At 40.2% G+C, this 19,644-nt stretch overlaps 2 protein-coding genes across 2 annotated transcripts in view; one reads left to right on the top strand and one right to left on the bottom strand.

Annotated features, from left to right (window-relative positions):
* LOC137979532 (membrane frizzled-related protein-like) overlaps positions 1-11,087 on the top strand; it is an 11,366-nt gene extending 279 nt beyond the window's left edge. Inside the window, exons 1-3 of the mRNA XM_068826803.1 lie at positions 1-25; positions 627-1,013; positions 2,715-11,087. The exon at positions 1-25 is cut by the window's left edge and continues 279 nt beyond it. Coding sequence (XP_068682904.1) covers positions 1-25; positions 627-1,013; positions 2,715-3,121 — 819 coding nt within the window. The 3' untranslated portion in view covers positions 3,122-11,087. The remainder of the gene's footprint in view (positions 26-626; positions 1,014-2,714) is intronic.
* Positions 11,088-16,691: 5,604 nt separating this feature from the next.
* LOC137980953 (melanocyte-stimulating hormone receptor-like) lies at positions 16,692-17,612 on the bottom strand. Its single transcript, XM_068828334.1, has one exon. The coding sequence runs from the start codon at positions 17,610-17,612 to the stop codon at positions 16,692-16,694; it is 921 nt and encodes a 306-aa protein (XP_068684435.1).
* Between the last annotated feature and the right edge of the window lie 2,032 nt (positions 17,613-19,644).

The raw sequence follows: 19,644 nt of genomic DNA on the forward strand, positions 1-19,644 counted from the left end.
CGGTACACAGTTTTGAGTCCGGGATGTAAGTATTAATTACCAAAAAAAAAGCCTGCTTTTTCCTTTTCCCAGTTCGCCATTACCCATGAATGTCGTTGAAACCTCAGCAAATGGATCGAGGGGGGAAATGATCATAAACTGTCTTGAATGAACGCGGCGTAGAAAGCATGCAAAACATAGACCAAAGGCAAAAATGGCCGCCAGTAAATGAACCTGATGAGCCTCATTTTACAGCCACGTTTCTTTCAATTTTACACGTGCTGGAAAGGCCAGTAAGGACAATTAACGCACAGACAAAACAATAAATTGTTGGCGGGCCACTTTTGCATTCGGTCAATGAGTTTGAGAGACTGAAAGGTTAAACTTTCGTGCTGTTTGCATTCTAAATCCACCACGCACACAGACACTATACATCCTTAATATCAGTGGTGAGCGTATAGCGTCGCTTTCTCCTTGATTCAGCTCTCTTAGGATTTGAATTTATAAAAAGAAACAGAATGAACTAAGGCAAAAGCAACATACCTTTACAAATTAACGCGCACGTTCTTCGCTATTGAGTGCGGTTTGTGAAACATAGTTTCACAGCCCGATCAAAGAGCTGACCATAGTCCTTTAACCTTTTTCAGCTGCCGACTCGAGTGAGTTATGTCTCCCAGGTAACCCAAACAATAACAACTTGAAGATAGCCGGTGAAAAAGGGAATCTGAAGTCACCACTTGAGTATTACCCACCAGACTTAGATTGTAACTGGCTTATCACTGCGCCTGTTGGAAATACCGTTAAGCTCACATTCAACAGATTTCGATTGGACCCTATATCGACTTGTGGAGATTACGTTCAAATTATCGATGGGGAGTCTGGAGTAATATTGGAACAATATTGTCCTTCTCGATCACCATACCCCATTGAATCGACTAGCCGGTACTTACGTGTGAGATTTGTGTCCGACTCTTATGGAATTCCAGATCAATATGAAGGATTCTACGCTACATTTGAAGCTATAGAATCAAGCAGTGAGTATTTACTCTCTGTGTTCCTATAAATGGGACTGATCATTTACTATTATTTATAATGGTAATAGGACTGAGTGGAGTCCAATTTGGTCTGTGATCATACGAGTGATTAACAAAATCGGACGACCAAGTAGCGGGAGTCCGATTTGTTTAATCAGAAATAAGATTACAGACGAAATTGGATGACACGAAGTCCAGTTACCAATTAATCACAACCATTACAATTTGCGAGAAAACAAATTAATGAATTCCTTTTTCACTGTCTAATGTTACAAATTTGTCAGTTTTGGAGAATCCCCAGTTTGGTAGGGTAAGTGGTCGTTGATATGGTTATTGTGATAAATTATGCGATTGGTGTTTTAAGCTGAGTGCACTTAACATGATTGGCTGATGTAACTGTCAGATTTCAGGTATCCAATTTCAGCCAACTGTCCGATTTCACTGTCCGATTTCAACCCTACACAATAATTAGTGAAAAATAAAGCAGTTAATGCACCCATCAAATTTGAGAAAATTGTAATAGTTATGATTAATAATGAAACTGTGGTATTTTGTTGTACCTTTTACTTGGGCTTTGAAAAATGTGATGATGTTTCTCTAGAGCATCGACATTGCCATTTTTGATTGGTGCATGGGATAGAACTGGAGTGCAAATGAAATGGAATGTCGAGAAAGGCCGATCAGTACATGCCATGTATCATCTGTTGTCATTACCCAACTCATCTGAAGGACCATCAACTTGATCGTCTTCAGTACAGGCTTAACCTGTGGCCCAAATTCTAACAAAACTGTGGGGTAATAATGACGTTGTTGACGTTAGTGGTAGTAAATGAGATGAACCGAATGGCATAAAAGTTCCAAGAAGTGCCCTCTGCACCTTTCTTTTTCCTTCCAGTTAACGTAGCAGTGTAGTAGCAGTAACTTTAAGCAGCAGTCTACGTATGCTTCAAATTTAGCGTGCATTTTTTGGGAGTATTCTGTCTATTCCTATTCCGTTGTAGGATTAACGGAATAACCGGAATAAGGCTTTCCTAAAAATCAGCGTATTCCAAAAACGGAATAGTTCTTGCAGAGGTGACCTTAGAACTAACACTCGGAATAGTCTGGACACGACTAAGAGTGACATTCGGTGGCCGCGACGCCAAAATAATCCACAAAAACGCGTATTCTGTTGATTCCACTCATTCTGCCATCGGGAGCAGAATGAACAAAGTTATGCTCTTCCGTTCATTCCGAAAACAGAATAAGTCCCCCCAAAACGCGCAGACCGACCATGCCGTCTATTCTTATTCCGAAATAGTCCCAAAAAGTGCACCCTTAAAGACTGACATAACCCGACAGGAGACTAATTTATTATGATTTTGATTGCTTGAGAAGGATGGGTGGGTCTGACAACTCCACGTGCACGTCTTTGGTCAATAATTTGGTCTATAATCCAAGTAATTATAACCATACCTTGCACCGACTAACATTCCACAAGTAACTTGTATTCGGTGATGCCGTCGTCTGAGTCGGATTCATAGAAAACAATGTCTCTCAGGAATGCACAAATAAGCGACGGTATTTGAGCAGGCTGTACCGAGCTTTCTTTTCGTTTACTAGCTAGCATCATGTATATTTGGGAAAAGTTCGGTTTTTGATAAGGGCCAAAATAAAGTCATTACGACGTTATTTTATTGTTGTTTGCGTTTTCAATTTCAGGTTCTTCAGCGATAACGATCGCCGTTACTGTGAGCGTAGCAGTTTTCATAATTGTTGTTACTGTCGCTGTAGTGGTTGTCAAAAGGAAAAGAGCTTTAAACCGCGAGTCTGTTGACACTAGATTGTCACCAGTGGCAACGGCTACTTTAGCAAATGCAGGTCATTCGGCCCATGTTGATGAAGAGGCAAACCGACAAACTCCACAGACGTTGCACGAGCCCGCAGATGACAGCCATCCAATACCCACAGTGGATCCTATCCGTCCACCAGCAACAAACCCGCAATATGAAATTCCCCCACCAGAGTACCCATATCCTCAAACCCCACCACCACCCTACCCTGGACAAGGAGAAGTTCTACAGTATCCACCCACAGGAGAATCGTATCCGTGGTTGATGAGTCAATAATTATCTCGTTACTGGAAGACATTACTTTGAACGGTGACATACAGGTACAAGAGTACACAGCAACTGGAAATTGAAATATTAAAAGTAGACATAATGCACAGAACTTTATTTATGCAGTCACTTTGTCTTCCTGGTAATTTTGAGACACATACTGAATTGAACTAGGCCCTGAACAGTTAAACTACAAAGGAAATAAATGGATCTTTTGAAAGCAAAGGATGAAATTGCAAGTTTGATGTCAGATCTAAGCCAAATGCAAGCTGACATCGTTGTAAGACAACACCACCTCTACACTGAAGCTGTTAATCTGGCAAGAAGTGTTTCAGTTCAACCCAGAATGATCAGAATAGTTAAAAGACAAGCTTACAGAGCAAATGCTCCAGCGCAAACTCCTGGAGACTATTACAAAATAAATGTTAGAAGAGTTTCCTTGGCTACTCCCTACAGCAACTAAATGCCAGAATTGGGATTGGAGGCAAAATGTTCAAGAATTTTGTAGCTATTACAGACAATACATTCTTTCGTTTTATTTACATGTCTTTACTAGAGTAAAGCTTGTCTAAATAAATGTCTCAAAGCGAAAATGTTTCCAAAAAGGTCTTCCGCATCCACGTCATCGAGTAAAACTCGATGTCGTCGTTAAAGTTGGAAATTGTACACGAGTATTTTGTTGATCTTTTTAGCGACCTCTTTTTTTAATAGACTTGGCTGATTAAGTAAATGCGATTTAGTGAGAGACGGAATAAGCTTTCATTTCCGTTGGTTAGTATGTGAAACCACGTAAGTTTAGTTTAGCCAATGAGAATTATCGGCGGTTTTGCTCTTGGGCTTGGTAGCCAAGAATAGTCTTTTGTCTAAGCTCTATTTAGTATAAGCCTTCTATAGTTTCATATATTGATTTTGAGGGAATTGTGATTGTGAGAGATCTCCCATCTCTCTTGTGAATAAATCTTGTGATACCGTGACAAGTGTGGGCTTCTTTCTCGTGTTTCCCACATTACTGTCACCTCCAACGGGACAGTCTCCGAGTAAAGATGTCTCTGAAGAAACAGCTTAGTGAATTAGAGGCAAAACTGAAGGCTCTTCATCTTAGGATAAAGAAGTGTGATGAGATCATTGCAAGTCGTGAAAAACAAGCCATCGATCGGCAACGTGCGTCTATCATATCTTTGGCTGGTGAAATCGATCAATTGGGAGAATCTATCGCGGAGAGCAAGTTTTCTCTCTGAAGAAACAGTGAACGTTTGGTCTGATGGGATTGAAAAGGAATTCAATATGACCGATGCAATCGTGGAAAAGCTCTATGAATGCCTTGATGCAATTGTAAAGGAGAAGCATGACCTTGAACTTGAAGAAGCGCATTGGAAAGACCTGTCTTATGAAAAACAGCTACTCGACCAGAAGCTTGAAGCAGCCCTCAAGTAAAAGGAACTGGAAGAGAAAAGGTCCGTTGTAAAGCTTCCCAAACTCTCTATTACCCCTTTTAATGGGACCGTAATCGACTGGGTTGGTTTGGAGAACCAATTCATAGCAATGGTAGATTCTCAGAACGTTCCTCTGGTGACAAAGTTCTCACACCTTAAGGAGCTATTGGTTTTAAGAGTACGAAGCGCTATAGATAGTCTAACATTAAATGAAGACGACTATCAGCGAGCTCAGTCTGAAATATCTTCGCGAAAAATATGGGCACCCAGAAGAAATAGCGGGAGCATATGTCATTAATCTACTCGAATTGCCAGCTATAACATAGAGAAATATTGCCATCAGTTTTATGAAAAACGTTTGTTCACAATTGAAAGCCTAAAAACGTTAGGAAAACTCGAATCTGTCCAAGGCGTAACTTATTATGTTATTGTGAAAATGTTGGAGTTTCTTCGAAGCGAGTTGGTGACGCACGTGGGCGGTGATTGGCGTTCGTGGTCCTTGAAGGGATTACTAGAGTCCTTGCGCAAGTGGACGGCCACAAACGCAATCGTAAAAGGGTCTGAGAAAAGAAACCCGACAAAGGGCAACCCCTTACCCAAACGTCCTAATGTCCCAAGGGAACGGCCCTTTCACTCTCAGGATTGTCACACCAAAAATTGCGTCTATTGTGGTAGTAGTAATTGTGTATCGTCGAGATGTGATAAGATTTCCACGCCAGCCGAACGGAAGACATTTCTAATAAACAAAATTGTGCTGCTGGTCAACATAGTGCCATGAAATGTCCCAGCAAATTCTCGTGCCGTATTTGTCATAAAAAAACATCATACATCAATTTGCGAGGGAGGTATTTCAAGTTCAAGTCTGACATGTACAATTAACGTAGTCCGATCATCAGTAATACATCCTGTGGTTGTGGTTTAAGTTAATGGTCACAAATTCCGCGCACTCCTTGATAGCGGAGCCACTCATTCTTATGTATCTTCCACACTGATAAATCTCATTCACGCACGTGCAGTGAAGAGTGGAACGCGTCGTGTCGCCACGTTGCTGGGTGCGACAACCACAAAGCTATCAGAATACGATTTGTGTCTACAGGCAGTGAAAGGAGTCTTCTCGTTGTACACGCGCGTCACGCGAATAGACAAAAGGGAGTTGCTGATGCTGGATAATCCCCGGTACCCTGAGCGGATTGCCCGCCACTCTCTTCTACATGGAATCGAGGTTGACGAACGATCAGTCACAAGATGAACGCTTACCTGTTCATATGATCCTCGGTGCGAACAAGTAGGCCTGAATTCGCACACGTACACAACCACGCATGGGACGTCGTGGAGAACATGTAGCAAAATTCACCCGTTTTGGATGGGCACTCATGGCTCCAGGAATAGAAAATGATGTCGGCGCAGGTTTTTCGGCGATCAATGCGGTGGGTGACTATGAAAGATTATGTGCTCTGGAGGTGCTCGGTAAAGCGGAAACTCCAGCTGGAGCTTAACAAGAAGTGTATAAGGATTTTCGTGAACAGCTCACACGAGATCCAGACAAACGCTGGTATGAAACAGCACTACCGGGGAAAGGAGATCATCCACCTCTTCCTGATAATCGAGAGGGCAGTTTGCGTCGGTTACCAGTCAGGTATCTAGGCTACGACGTATGGATAAGCTAAAGGAATATAATGAGATAATTTAAGATCAGCTGAAAGAAGGTGTGGTCGAGCCAACTCCCTTGAATTCTTCTGGTAGACAATTCTACATGCCCCATCCAGCCATTATTAGGGAGAACGCGGAGACCACAAAGCTGCGTATTGTGCACGACTGTTCAGCGAGAGGACAGAAAGGAGCACCTTCATTAAACGACTGTCTTGAGTCAGGCCCTCCCTTGCAAAGCAAAGTCTATGACGTGCTAGTACGTGGAAGATTTCACTCCATAGCTTTTGCAGCTGACATGAGAAAAGCATTCCTTCAAGTTTGCATACGCGAGAGTGATCATGACGCTCTTCGGTTTCACTGGTTACGTGATCTTAATTCCTCTGAGGTGATCATTCTGAGGTTTACAAGAGCTCTATTTTGGTGTAGCTGCTTCTCCATTTCTTCTAGGGGGTGTGATTGAAGAACGTCTGGAGTCGTAGAGAAAGCAATTTCCCCAGAGCGTGGCTGAGATTTTACGCAGTTTGTACATTGACGACCTGCTCTCTGGTGGACCGACTGTTACCCGCGCAAAGAAACTCAAAGCTGATGCGGTAACCATCTTTTTCGACAGTGAGTTGCAATTACACAAGTGAGACTCAAACTCACCAGAGTTAGAGGAAAGCTTACAAGAGAATGTGGACCTCAGTGAAGTCCCTCTACGCCAAGCAGAACTTGGGAACCGAATCTTCTACTGGTGGAACAAAACGGCTTGGTCTAGAATGGGATAAGACAGCAGACACTATTTCCATAGCATTTCCTGAGCTAGACACTATTCTAGGGAAGCTCGCATGTATCTATGACCCACTTGCACTGGTTTCTCCGATAATCCTACAAGGAAAGTCTATTTTTCGAGATGCACGTGAGAACAGGTTGCTTGGGACGCCCCATTGTCAGATGAGCTTGCTGCGAAGTGGAAGCGCGGGGATAATTTTCTACCTGGAAAAGTAGTAACTAAAAGAACGCTGGCTCCGTATCAAGAACCCATCAATGAAGTAGAGCTCCACCCCTTCGGAGACGCTAGTGGGCACGGTGTTGCGGCAGCAGTCTATGCTGTTGTTCACCAAGATTTTGGTATTACGCAAGGCTTAGTATAGTAGCAGCAAAGGCACGTCTTGCGAAGCAGCGCATTGCCGAAATTGAATCGCAAAAGGTCTGGCTGTTTAAATTCTCCCAGGTTCGCTGATGATAAAGTACAGCTCAGTCTTCAAACAAATAATGAGGAAATTCTTGAATGTCGTGGACGCATTCAAGGGAATTATCCGGTTTTCCTACCCAATGATGCCGTTTTTACTTCTAAGTTTGTACAGAAATACTCACCAACTTACCCTTCATAGCGGTCGGGGATTAATCATGGCGGCGGTTCGAGAGGAATTCTCGGTGCCTAGATTGCGCAAGCTTGCCAAGAAGATAATGTAAATGTAAATGCTTTGTTTATAGTGGAACTGCACTTAGCTATCAAGCTAGTTTACGGGCAACCCACAATTAACAATGTGAAAGAGACAATTCAAACTTAACAGAAATATTATTAAGAACCCCAACTGGCAGGAGGCAACCAGTTGGATATTTACAAAGCGTGGTAGAGTTGAATCCGGGACAACCGGAGACAAATCCTAACAAGAGGTTAGAACGGGATTTGAACCCGGAGCAGCCGCATGCAAACCCAAACGCCCTAACCACTCGAACACGCTGCCTCAAGAGCTGCTGAGGGTGCTGGGGGTGCAAGCGTTTTCAAGCCGTAGCTCAAGCTGTTCCCCCGCCTGGTTTACTGCCCAAGGAAAGAACAGAAGGGTCCTGTGCCTTTGAGATTGTGGGTGTGGATTTCGCTGGACCGCTGAAATATCGCAAGTCCCCCAAGTTGAAGGAAAGGCCAAACTAGTCCTTTACGCTTGCAGTTTGTCAAGAGTTCTACAAGTTGATGTCTTACCGAATTTGGAGACCCTAACCCTTCTCGGCAGCTTTAAACGCTTAATTTCTCGGAGAGGGAGACCTGCTAAAGTGTTCTTTGATAATGGAAGAACCTTTGTGGAAGCGGCAAGAATCCTTAAACAGATTCAGAAGGACGAGAGCTTCCATTCCTACCTGGCAGATGAGAGAGATCTTTTTATAAGTCCGTAGGACGTGGGTTGCTAACATGGGAGGAGCTGTGTGATGTTGTACTGTTGTGCTGCTGAAATTCAGCTGAATCGACGTCCACTGTCGTACGTGTAAGAGGATGTTCAGTTAGCGCTGCTTACATCCGCGTCGTTCCTGTTCCAGAGATCTAGTCAACTCCCAGAGCAACAACCGTGGAGAGAAGAAGACGTGCAAGATATCTTATGGCTTGGGCAGATTTCCGAGTTAAAATGTTCTTGAATGTTGTCATAGATCGATTGAGGTGGTTGTTCAGCTGAGGCCGTACTGTCAAGTCTGCTAAGGTATGATACGCAATTCCTTTCTTTTTTTATATAATCTGAAGCCAACATAAGCTATTAAATGTCCTTGAAAAAATTAATGTGTTTTACCTTCCTTGTTGTCCAAAGAAACCTGATAAGAAATGCCAGCATTATTAACGTCTTCTTCTTTACCAGTTCCTAAATTTTAACCACTAGTTACAATTAGCAACCTGTGTGGAGAATTGAAATCGGAGAATAGATAATAAGGGTACGGTAGTAACCTGTAGGTAGTTGATGAATGTGCAAGCTATTAATATTTAACATTATTTCCTATTTTTTGAGCCTTTTAAATTCCCTGGTTTTCCAGGAAAAATTATCATTTTTTTGTGCTCATGGCTGGAGAAAAATGTGATAAGCTTGTACTTCATGTTGATTTAAAAACAATAGTTTTGAACCTCTCAATGATGACTTCAATTAGGAATTTCATTACTTTTCCTATTCACGTGCAAATGCTGCAATTTTTTCCTACTTTTAGGTAATAAAAAACCCGATTTTCTCATTTTCTGACCATTTTACCCACTTGAGATCCTGTAAATAGCAATTTGTTAATATATATATATATATTATGTGGAGGGGAAACCTCTGCAACCCAGCATGCCAAAACACTGCAGAGAAGATATTGTTTTCCTATTTATATGCCAACCAGAGGCTCACTGGCTGTTGAAACAAAGGGTCTTTTGTTCCTGTGGTTGGCACATCAATGCTTGTCAACAGATATCTTCCCTATATATAGATGAACTTCTAACTGACATTAACTCTGAACTACCAACACTGCACGAAAAAACGGATTTACACCAAATTTGCATAGAGCAAATATAATGCAAACATATATTTACTCTAGAGAAAACCTGTAGCAAACATGGTAAAATGCCGCATTTGCTGCTATATTCACACAGGTGTGAAAATATGGTGCAAATGTGGCATTTACCGCGTTTGCTACAGGTTAGCTCTAGAGTAAACATATGTTTGCATTATATTTGCGCTGTTCAAATTTGGTGAAAATCCATTTTTTCGTGCAGTGCAAGATTTATTAACTTTAAAATTTAATGAAAACTAAATATCTTATCTTCAATTCTAAATTTCAACTTACTTCCTTCATTAACTTTAGCTGGTCAATGCCTTGAACAAGTTTCAAGCTTTATATACTTGGGTATGATATCTATATTGGCCATCACCTTTCCTGGCATAACCATAGTCATTATATTTGTAACAAAGTTAGTAAATGTATTAATATCATCATTAAGGTAAAGCATTGTCAGTAAACATTGTCTAATCAGTATCTATTATTCGCTTATTTAGCCATAGTTACTGCATGGCTGTATATTGCGGAGTATTAATTATGAAAATCCATTGTCACAGCTTATAAATTGCAAAATAAAGTTATAAGAATCATCAATGATGGTCCCCTACCCCACATTATGTTTCATTAGGTCTACTGAAATTTCATGATATTGCTAAAATGTACATCTTTATTTATGCATAATTTTGTCTTTGTGGTGATAAGCCAAGTAATTTTTTTTCCATATGACTGGTTTCGGAGCAATGTAATCATTCAACTCAGGATCTTTACAGCATTTATGTCTTCATGCTGTAACCAATACAAGTATAGGAAAATTCTGACTGTCTATTATTGGAAAATACTTTTGGAATGACCTTCCTCTTTAAAATTGAAACAGCACATCTAAAATCCCATTTTGAAAAAGCAAATTTTGAACACTATTTTCCTCAGTACTGATTTCCTTGCTTGCTAGTATGTACTCCAGTATTGTTTGTTTATAAGTTTAAATATTGCAACTGAATGGGATATCCTGTTCTGTAGATTGAGTACTACTTAAAGTTAAGAATATAATCTTATTATTCTTTGTGTGAGGAGATAGTTGTTAAGTTGATTGTATTCACATTATGGATTACATTCACAAATGTTTTAACTGTTTATCATTTTGGAATGATTTTAAGGAAGCGTTTCACACAATTTTACTAGGTAAGATGACTTTCAAAAATAAATTTATACTTTTTTGAAAATTCTTGTAAATAAGTTGACAAAATGTGAATACACTTCCTTTAATGTTGTAATAATAACAGTATATAAATTATTAATGTGCAATCCTTATAAATTTTGTAAATGGAAAGAGGTTAAGTGCATAATGGTAATTGTTATAGCTCTTTTTCAGAGTCAGTTAATGACTTGAACACATTGACAACTTTGTAAGCTTTAATACCCAAATAAAAGAATGATTTATTTAAAATAGAAATCAGAGTCTTTCCTTTTTTATTACAGTTGACTATATGCCATTTATTTATATTGGTGGCACAGTGCATGTTATGTTCTCTGTAATATTTTCGGGTTTTAATATTCCTGTTGTAAGCAGTTTTATACAAATGTAAATAGTACTTCGCCTCAGATTAGCAAATTCTGTGCAAACAAATAAATAATTTAATTATGAACCAATGTCAATTTCCATTTTCTTCCCTGCAAAATTAGTTTACGATGTATCCACAAGGACTGGTTTTTTTTTAAATTTAGCAAAGCCGCGAAACTCACGAGGCAAGATATCGCTGGGTAGCATTAAGGCGGCGAAATACGAGATACAAAAACCCTCAACTTGTCGCGCATTGTTTCGTTGCAAGTTTTGGTCCATGTTTCGCGTTTTTCACCTTGCAAGATCAACTTGACCCGTAACAAAAACATTTGTTGCGGGTTGAAGAAATGCAGCGCGCTAATTGGTTGATTTTCTAGTACACGAGCACATTTGTTGCGCGACAAGTTGTGAGCTTGATGAAAAACGAGCAACAAAGCCAAACGTTGTTGCTCAGAGTAGACCCGCGCTCTACTTTTCGCAACAACTTTCGTCAACCAGCAAGAAATGTTTTTGTTGCGCGACAAGATAATCATGCAAGGTGATAAACGGGAAACATCGACCCACACTTGCAACGAAACATTGTTGAGGGTTTTTGTATCTCGTATTTATCGGCCTTTAAGGAAACGTCCGAGCAAACAACTGGCTCGAAGTGACGGATTTCAATAGGACAATAGGCTCACTTTGCTGGTTGCTTGCGCGCGCCTTGCAACTTTTAAATTTAAACTGTTTGACTCAATATATTCCTCTGATATTTGTGTGTCGGCTGTTAAAGGCGATTCCCATATCACGAATTATTTTCTGAGATTTGGCCACGAGAACGCATGAGCTGCCGACTTGAGTTTCGTTCTCCGAGTTAGAATTACTTGTGTGCGTCATTTCATTAACTTGAAACTTTCGCAGCTTAGGCAATATGACAGAATACAAATTGAAAAAAGCTTCAAATTTAATTCCTTTTAAGTGGTTTAATTTTCAGACGTGAAAGTTTGCCAAATCAAAGACACAATAGGGCAGAGTAAGATGATATCATAATAAGATTTGGAGCCATTTTGTAGACAACACCGTAACACACGAAACCTGCTGTGTCGAACCTTGCCACTGTAAATGACAATTTCTTTCTACAAATCGTTTCTTTGGTTGTTGGGCGTACTGCAGCAAGCGGGAATTCCCGTATCACGGCCTATGACAAAAGTCTCGGAAAAAGGAATCAAAATATTTTTTACCAAGGAAATTTAAATAATCTGGAGCACTCATAAAGTAAAGCCTTGCGTCTTGACTTTATCTGTTTGCTTCACGATTCAAAAACAGCCCTATTTCTTCTCCAGAACAATTCCCGATTCTATGTAGACCATGTGGTTCAAAATTTCAAGGTTGGGAAGCTTTATAACGAATTGAGATGTTCTTCACTAGTGGGCTGCCATTTTTCAACTCCATCTTGTTAGCTGATTTATCGTTGTCCTCGCTTCAAACGCCAGTTTATCCATATTTTTGAATGTAAACTCACATTTCAATTTAAATCCGACTTACTTTATTATTAAACGGCACTCCATTCTGAGTTGAAGTCTCTTAAATAAGGAAAAACAACGCCAGGAAGGCAAAACTATGCTCTGCTCCTTGCAAGTTCTGCAGTTCATTGCCACACTTTTGACTCGCCATCTTCGCTTCATTTGTGATCCTTCGCCGTATTTCCCGTTGTATTGCACCAGTATCAGTCAAAAACATAAGGAAATAACAAGTCTTTCAAATGACTCATTATCTTTGCATTCATTGTGTGCCGTCCTTTTGGAAACAGGCGATGAATGTTAACGATGACAGCACTACATCCACCATTTCTCACGTTCCCGCGATTCGAATGAATTTGACTGAGTTTCAAGGGCTTTTAGGGGTGATGAGGTGCATGTGCAACATTAGTCTCCTTTGTTGGCCACCTAATAAAGTTTTTAAAACTTATACGCCAATAAGGGTGAGCGACTTTGATTGACAGTCACCCCTCCTTGCAAAGTTCGCACGGTTGTCGTTGAACACCGTTGAATGGGTATTTGAGTTGACGTAGAGATTTAGCATCGCGTTTCCGTGAAACGGGAAACGTCAAACGGCAGGCTGTTGCTTGTCATAAAAGCATGAAAATTCTGTTATTCTAACTTTTGTCTCTTTTTTTAGAAGTTGTGCGATATTTGTAGATAACAGAAAAAAAGGAGCTAAAATCAGACCAGTTTCTTTGATTTTTGGCAAAACACAAATATCCGTTCCCCGTTTGCTGTCTGCCGTAAACGCGAAGCTAAATCTCTCTTTGTGAAAGTTTGTTGGGTGGCCACGGTAAGGCGCGTCGCACTGTGAATTAAACCACAGAACATAATGATTGTAATCAAAATTGTTTGAGCTTTTATGAAAGCTGTTTTATTCGCAAAAAAATGAACTTAAGAATCATTTGATTTTGTTTTTAAATTTCCCAAGGGCCACCATCTTTAATAGATGTAACCTGTTTCTGTTGTCCAATTCTTTCAAAGCAAATGCTCCCTGTGTGGAAAATAACAGGGCAACACGTGCAGGTCAATAATCTAAGACGGCGGCGCCCTGGAAAGTGAAAATAACTAGGAGATTCTCAATTTCATATCAACATTGCTCCCAACAAATTATTATACCAGATTTGTCACTAATGTCAACTTTTATAGACCAAGCATAAGCAATAATTATGGTGCTAAAAAATCTGGGAAGCGATTCCCTTGGAATTAAAACATCTATGTTAGACCCATTTTTCAAACAATACAAACTGTACTAGGCTTCTAAATACGTTTTATCTACGTAATACATATATGATTTACATTGTGGAACTCATTTTGCAAGTCACTTTCTTTCTTTTTTTGGAAAATTATGTCTGTGTTTAAGGAATTAATTTCACGCATGGCAGTCACCAACTCAAAGGCTTAAGCTACTTTGGTCAATCACAGCATATTTTCCTTAACTGATTAGAGTGCAATGTGAAGTGTCAAGTTTCTACCCCATATGAACCATGTGAGCGTTAGCCCCACTAATGGAAATGGGCCCACACAAGGACAGAGAAAAACTTTGACCAGGGTGGGAATTGAACCCACGACCTTCGGGTTAGATCACCGCTGCTCTACCCACTGAGCTACAAGGTCAGTTCCCATGGCCTGCTCCCGTCTGGGGTAGAAAACTGGCACTTCACATTACACTCTAATCAGTAAAGTCTGTTCAAATATAAATGCTACACGGCCAACGTTTACAAAGACGTAATCCTTACTCATATTTTACTTATTTTGCTTTTTTTTTTTCTCCTGTTCTTGTAATTCATTGCAATGTTAATGTATATTTGGAAATAGTACAAAAAAAAAAAAAAATTAAATCTGAAATGTGAATCTGATCATTGTCTCAAATCTGAGTTTGATGATAATACAGCCTAGCAAAAATTCTTTTATAACTGTAAATTGCTGCTATCAAAAATTCAAGTTCCTTTGCGACTGAAACAATTTTCCACGCATTCTGACTGCAAAACGCAACTGCAACAGCGACACTTAATTAAAAACCCCAAAAGGAGGTTACAGCTACCTACACTAACTCATCTTATCGTTACAATCTACATATGTTTGTACCTGAGTCCTAACAACAGTGCCAGAAGGTTGTTACTGTCCGCAATGACGTTATAACCAACACAGTGGCCACTGTATAGCACACAAGACTCAGTGGGAACGACATCTTTGCCATTAATGGTGTATCAAAAGCAACATGCTAGTGACAAAATTAAAACAGCTTCTAAGGCGGCCAACGAAGAACGAAGAGATTACTTGCCGCAGGAGAGTGAAACACTGAGGATTTTGGCCTGCGAATGAAGCAAGGTAGCCCTTTGAAGAGTGATAAAGTTACGAGAATTTTCAACATTTGCAGTAATTGAAAGAACAGTGAAAGAACATTTTGAAATTGAATGAAAGAACAATGTTGAACAGCGCAAGACATGAAATGGAATGGATATTTATACCTAAAGCTAATTCTCCCGAGAAAAAGACTGAAATAATTTCAATCACTTAATGACCAACGCACAAGGTTGCCACTGCACCGTCTAGTCTTAACCTAGCACTATCATCTTATAAATCAGCCTAAGTTTGTCAATTTTCTGCGCCGTCGTTGGCCAAATTCAGCGACAAGTGTTTTGTTATACCTCCCAACTAAAAATAGAACAATACACGGATGTCAACTTACGACTTTATTGCAAAATATTACAAATTTGCCGCTGTTTCAGAGGTGCCCGACCTAATCACCTGCGAGTCGAAAGTTCAAGTCGTTGTTTCCCTAGGGAGTTAGTGAGTTCTGTTCACCCCAGGGAGTTAGTGAGTTTTGACTCATGACACGTGACACGTTCTCCTCCAATCGCAAAACGTATTTGAGATGGGAGTTGTAACAAACGTTAATGATTCATATGGTCAGTTTCACCGTAGAGAACTGGTCACTATATACTTTTCATACTGCAAGATTATTTGAATATGATGCAGACGTTTAAAGGCACAAAACTATTACTGTAATACTCCTAGCTTTACCCACGTGCTGTCTAGTCTGTGTTGATTGTGTAAAATGAATTCCTCTTAACTGAAAGGAAATTTAAAAAATGATCTTTTTTTACAAAAAAAGAAACGATCACCAGCTTCTCCACGTTTAAAACTCTTCTGTACATATTAAATTGTCTAGACAAAAGCAGTGAAGAAATTAAGTTTAAGAAAAACACAACACTCCTGAGTGTTGTAACATGCATGTTTCGGCAGTTGCCTCTGCCATCTTCAGTGTGAAATGTAGAATAGATTGAAGTGAAATATAAATACTAGAGAAATTACGGTAATAATAATGCCAACAATTAAGACTATGACAATAGTAATTCAAAATTAAACAGAAAGTTTTAAATTAACATGTTTGACCTGTGCGTTAAATGTTGGTTTGTCCCAAAATATGTGCAACGCCTCTTTGATTTTAAGAGCAAACCGCGAAGATGCCTGATCGATGATGGCAAAATTGTCACGGGAGCATGCAGAGCGACATGCTAAGGAGCTCTCTAGATAATTGACAATGTGTGAGGCCCTGTCCGTTTCCTAGTGTTCCCTTACACGTGTGTTGAAATGTCGGGTGGTATCTCCGACATAGCAAGCTGCACAGCCTGCACACGAAAATTGATAAGCCACACATGATCGGGGTCCATTGGGGATAGGATCTTTCACACTAAAGAGGTTACCTACTTTGAAAGAGGAAAACGCTAACACAATGTTTGCATTATTAACATTTGCATATGCAAATGTGTCACATGAAACAGCTGTGCTTTAATCACAGCGTAACAGTTCATTTTCACCTTTCTGTTTTAGCAGGACACTGCATTTTATTTTCGCTAGAGGATTATTTCACAAAATTTAAGAAGAGATACGCACAAGATACTTTATTGCTGTAGTTATTACTCCACGAAATTGTTCAAAAATGCACTTAATTAAGCCCTGCAATGAGTCCACAGCAATATTACGAATTATAAATAATTAAAGCCGATAGTCGCAGTGTTTTAGCCGCGTTAAGCGGAAATACTGAATTTATCCTCATAATTCTGCAACAATAGTCATATTTACAATCCTCCACCCTTGCCCTTCCCAGCTATTAAAGAAACTCAATAATCCAAATTATTCTAATCATTCCGTAAACAACACAGCTCTCTGAACGTGTCTTTCATGGCTCGTCTCACTTCTTTGATCTTCCAGCAATAGAGAACTGGATTTAACGATGAATTGAAAAAGGTGAGACTTATGAAGGCCTCCAACATAAAAAAATAAAAACCTGAAGCTTGTCTCATTCGGATTTTTGGATAAAGGAATGGTGCTGCAAATAAATATGGCAAGTAACAAAGTCCCAATGCCAGCTTCACCCACAATGCACTATACACTGTCTTTCTGTATGGTGCTATGTTCAGTGAAATTGTTTGGTTCGTTGAAACCTGGGCATTGTCTTGAACTTGAATTCCATGGCGATGCAGCCTGGCAAAAATTCGTATATAGCAATAGATGGATGCTATCAGGGAGATTATCAGTTTGGAGACCGTGAAAATTTCCCATGCATTGTGACTGTAAAACCCAACAACGACGCCGACAATTGGAAAAACCCAAAAGGTAATAACAACTGCATATACTCGCTTGATGGTTACAACTTGCCTGTACCTGAGTCCTAACAAGATAGCCAGAAGTCTGTCCACGCTTATGGAAGCTATTGTCAAGTACGACACTTCAACTAACATGGAGGCTGTTATAGTGCATATGATAAAGGTGTAGACACACAACTGCCATCGTTGATGCACCAAAGACAACAAGTATGTAGCAAAAAGTGGTTGAAGGAGGCCAACAAAGCAATCACTTGCAGCCAGATTGCGAAGCAATACTTTGGAAGGCGGATGAAGCGAGGTATCCTTTTGAAGGGCGACGAAGATCAGAGAATTTCCCACAAGTGCAGTTATGGAAAAAACAATGTTGAACACTGCAAGACATATCAAATGGCTGATTATACCTTCAGTTAGTTCTTCCGAGCAATACAGTGTTGGCTCAAGCAGTCCAGTCATCGCGATTCTACAAGGGACCCCAGTGGCCTATAGCTAGGCTCTGTTTTGCTTTTGTTGTCGCAAAGTCAAAACCGTTCAAATTGTGTTGGCTCAATATCATTCAGCCGCTAGATGTATGACATTTCAGTTGTTAAATGACTGACATAAATTAACGTTTTACGTAAACATCTTTATACAGAGGTGTGCAAAATCGGCTCCACTTACTGCAAAACTATTTATGACAGTCTTTGCATTAATAGAAAGAAAATATAATGCTATAGTCAGCAGAGCTTTATTTACTGTCTGATTTTGGTATTGCAATGTGCTTGAAATATATGGAATTTTCTTTAGAACTTTCAACCTCCTGGCCTCCTGTTTTATATGTTTTGCTTGTAAAAATTTACATATTATCGCAGTATTTGTTTAGGCCAAAATCTTTCAGGTTTTCTTCTGGTTGCTGCTTAAGTAAAGTGGGATGACCGCAATTATTAAATTAAACATCTTAAACGTTACGTCTTCCTTTAAGATGTTAAGTCTGTTCATTTCCTTTGCAGTTAGCTTTTCTAACGATAAATAAACGGTGGTGCGGGAAGTTTAATTAAAGTGTCACTGATATTGAGTTAACGTCTTTGAAATTATTTAAATGTGATGCATATGTTTGTATTCAAATATGATGCAGGTGTTTTAAAGGAAACAGAAGAACCTGTCACGTTTAGAAACTACTTTAATTTGTTGTTAAAAAAAAGAAAAACATTTCAAAATTGCGACTACCACGAGGCAAAAGGACCCGATGTTGTCCGGCGGGACGAACAACCCACAAAACCGCCCGTAGGGACTGCTGTTGGAGGTAATCCCGCGGGATTGTTTCGTTCATCCCGCGGGAAGTGAGTGGGAGGAAATGTTAATTTATTTTTGGCTGTCAGTGTCAGGACAGGTGCCGTTTAGGAATCTTTTGTTTTATAAGTTGGGTCAACAACGTCTGTAAGGTCCTTGCGTAAGAGCCTCCCCGTCGTCGACACCTTCGTTGTCGGAACTCCCACCACTACCACTGGCCGGCAAGACAGGTTGACACAAGGCACGCGTACATTGATGGACTTTTCTCGATGAACGTTTGACCAGCGTTTCACTCATGACTGGGGGAAATGTTTCCCGTATTCTTGAACAGCTCACCCAGTGGCTTTGTTCAATTAGTAATTTTCTGTCGGATGTTCCTTGCACACGTATTCCAGGTATTGAAGACATTGTGGATCCACCGGCTCGTGTTTTCAAAAGCCTGGTACGGCGTTGCTCATCGTACCGAGTTGTACCCTTCAGAACAAGAACAAGTCACTTCAATAATGCCGCCATCCTCTGTCGTGTTGAGCATCGTAACCACAGTTGTGGCACAACCATTTATAGCGCTACGTATACTTGTCGTCATCGATATTTGGTTGTCACTCATTGTTTTGTGCACAGATCGCAAGCCACAGACTACGGCTTAACTGACCGATTATGATTTCTCGACGAATTTTTAATGGATTGTTCGCGATGTACCATGTCCCTCAGAGCTTGTCGATATGGTCTTTACCTTGTGGTCACACGTGCAAAATGTGAGACCATCGACTAACCATTCGTGCATGACCGGACTTGGCATATGGTGAGTCTGTAACTGTCCAACACCTAGCGCATCCGGTTCCTGACCACTAATGTCGAACAGGTTCCCCTCGTGGATCGCTGTTGACTATTTAAGCGAATGTATCATCCCTGTAATCCGTAAATAGGGTTTACCCAATGAAGGGCACGTTGCAGGATCGGGTCGTCCAACGCCAGATAGTGCAGTTCCGCACCACCAAGAGGGGCGAATTCCATCTTTTTCTCCGTCTTCAACGACGTGCGTTGTATAGGACGCTTCCGTTGGCACCGCTCTTGAAGAGGGTTTTGAATTTGTCCCAGACCAAGATGGTGATGTTCCTGTTCAAAACAACCTTAAACTTGATTTCCAGGCACAGATTGACAGCTTGTTTAGGATTGCGGTAAAAGGGGGTTTCCGAATATTTATTGGAAACAAGGGGCA

The sequence above is a fragment of the Montipora foliosa genome, chromosome 12, assembly GCF_036669935.1.
Source record: "Montipora foliosa isolate CH-2021 chromosome 12, ASM3666993v2, whole genome shotgun sequence".
Classification (NCBI taxonomy): domain Eukaryota; kingdom Metazoa; phylum Cnidaria; class Anthozoa; order Scleractinia; family Acroporidae; genus Montipora; species Montipora foliosa.

Bases quoted from the DNA above. Each gene is read 5' to 3' on its own strand.
- LOC137980953 (XM_068828334.1), bottom strand. From the start codon at position 17,612: ATGACTGGACTGCTTGAGCCAACACTGTATTGCTCGGAAGAACTAACT.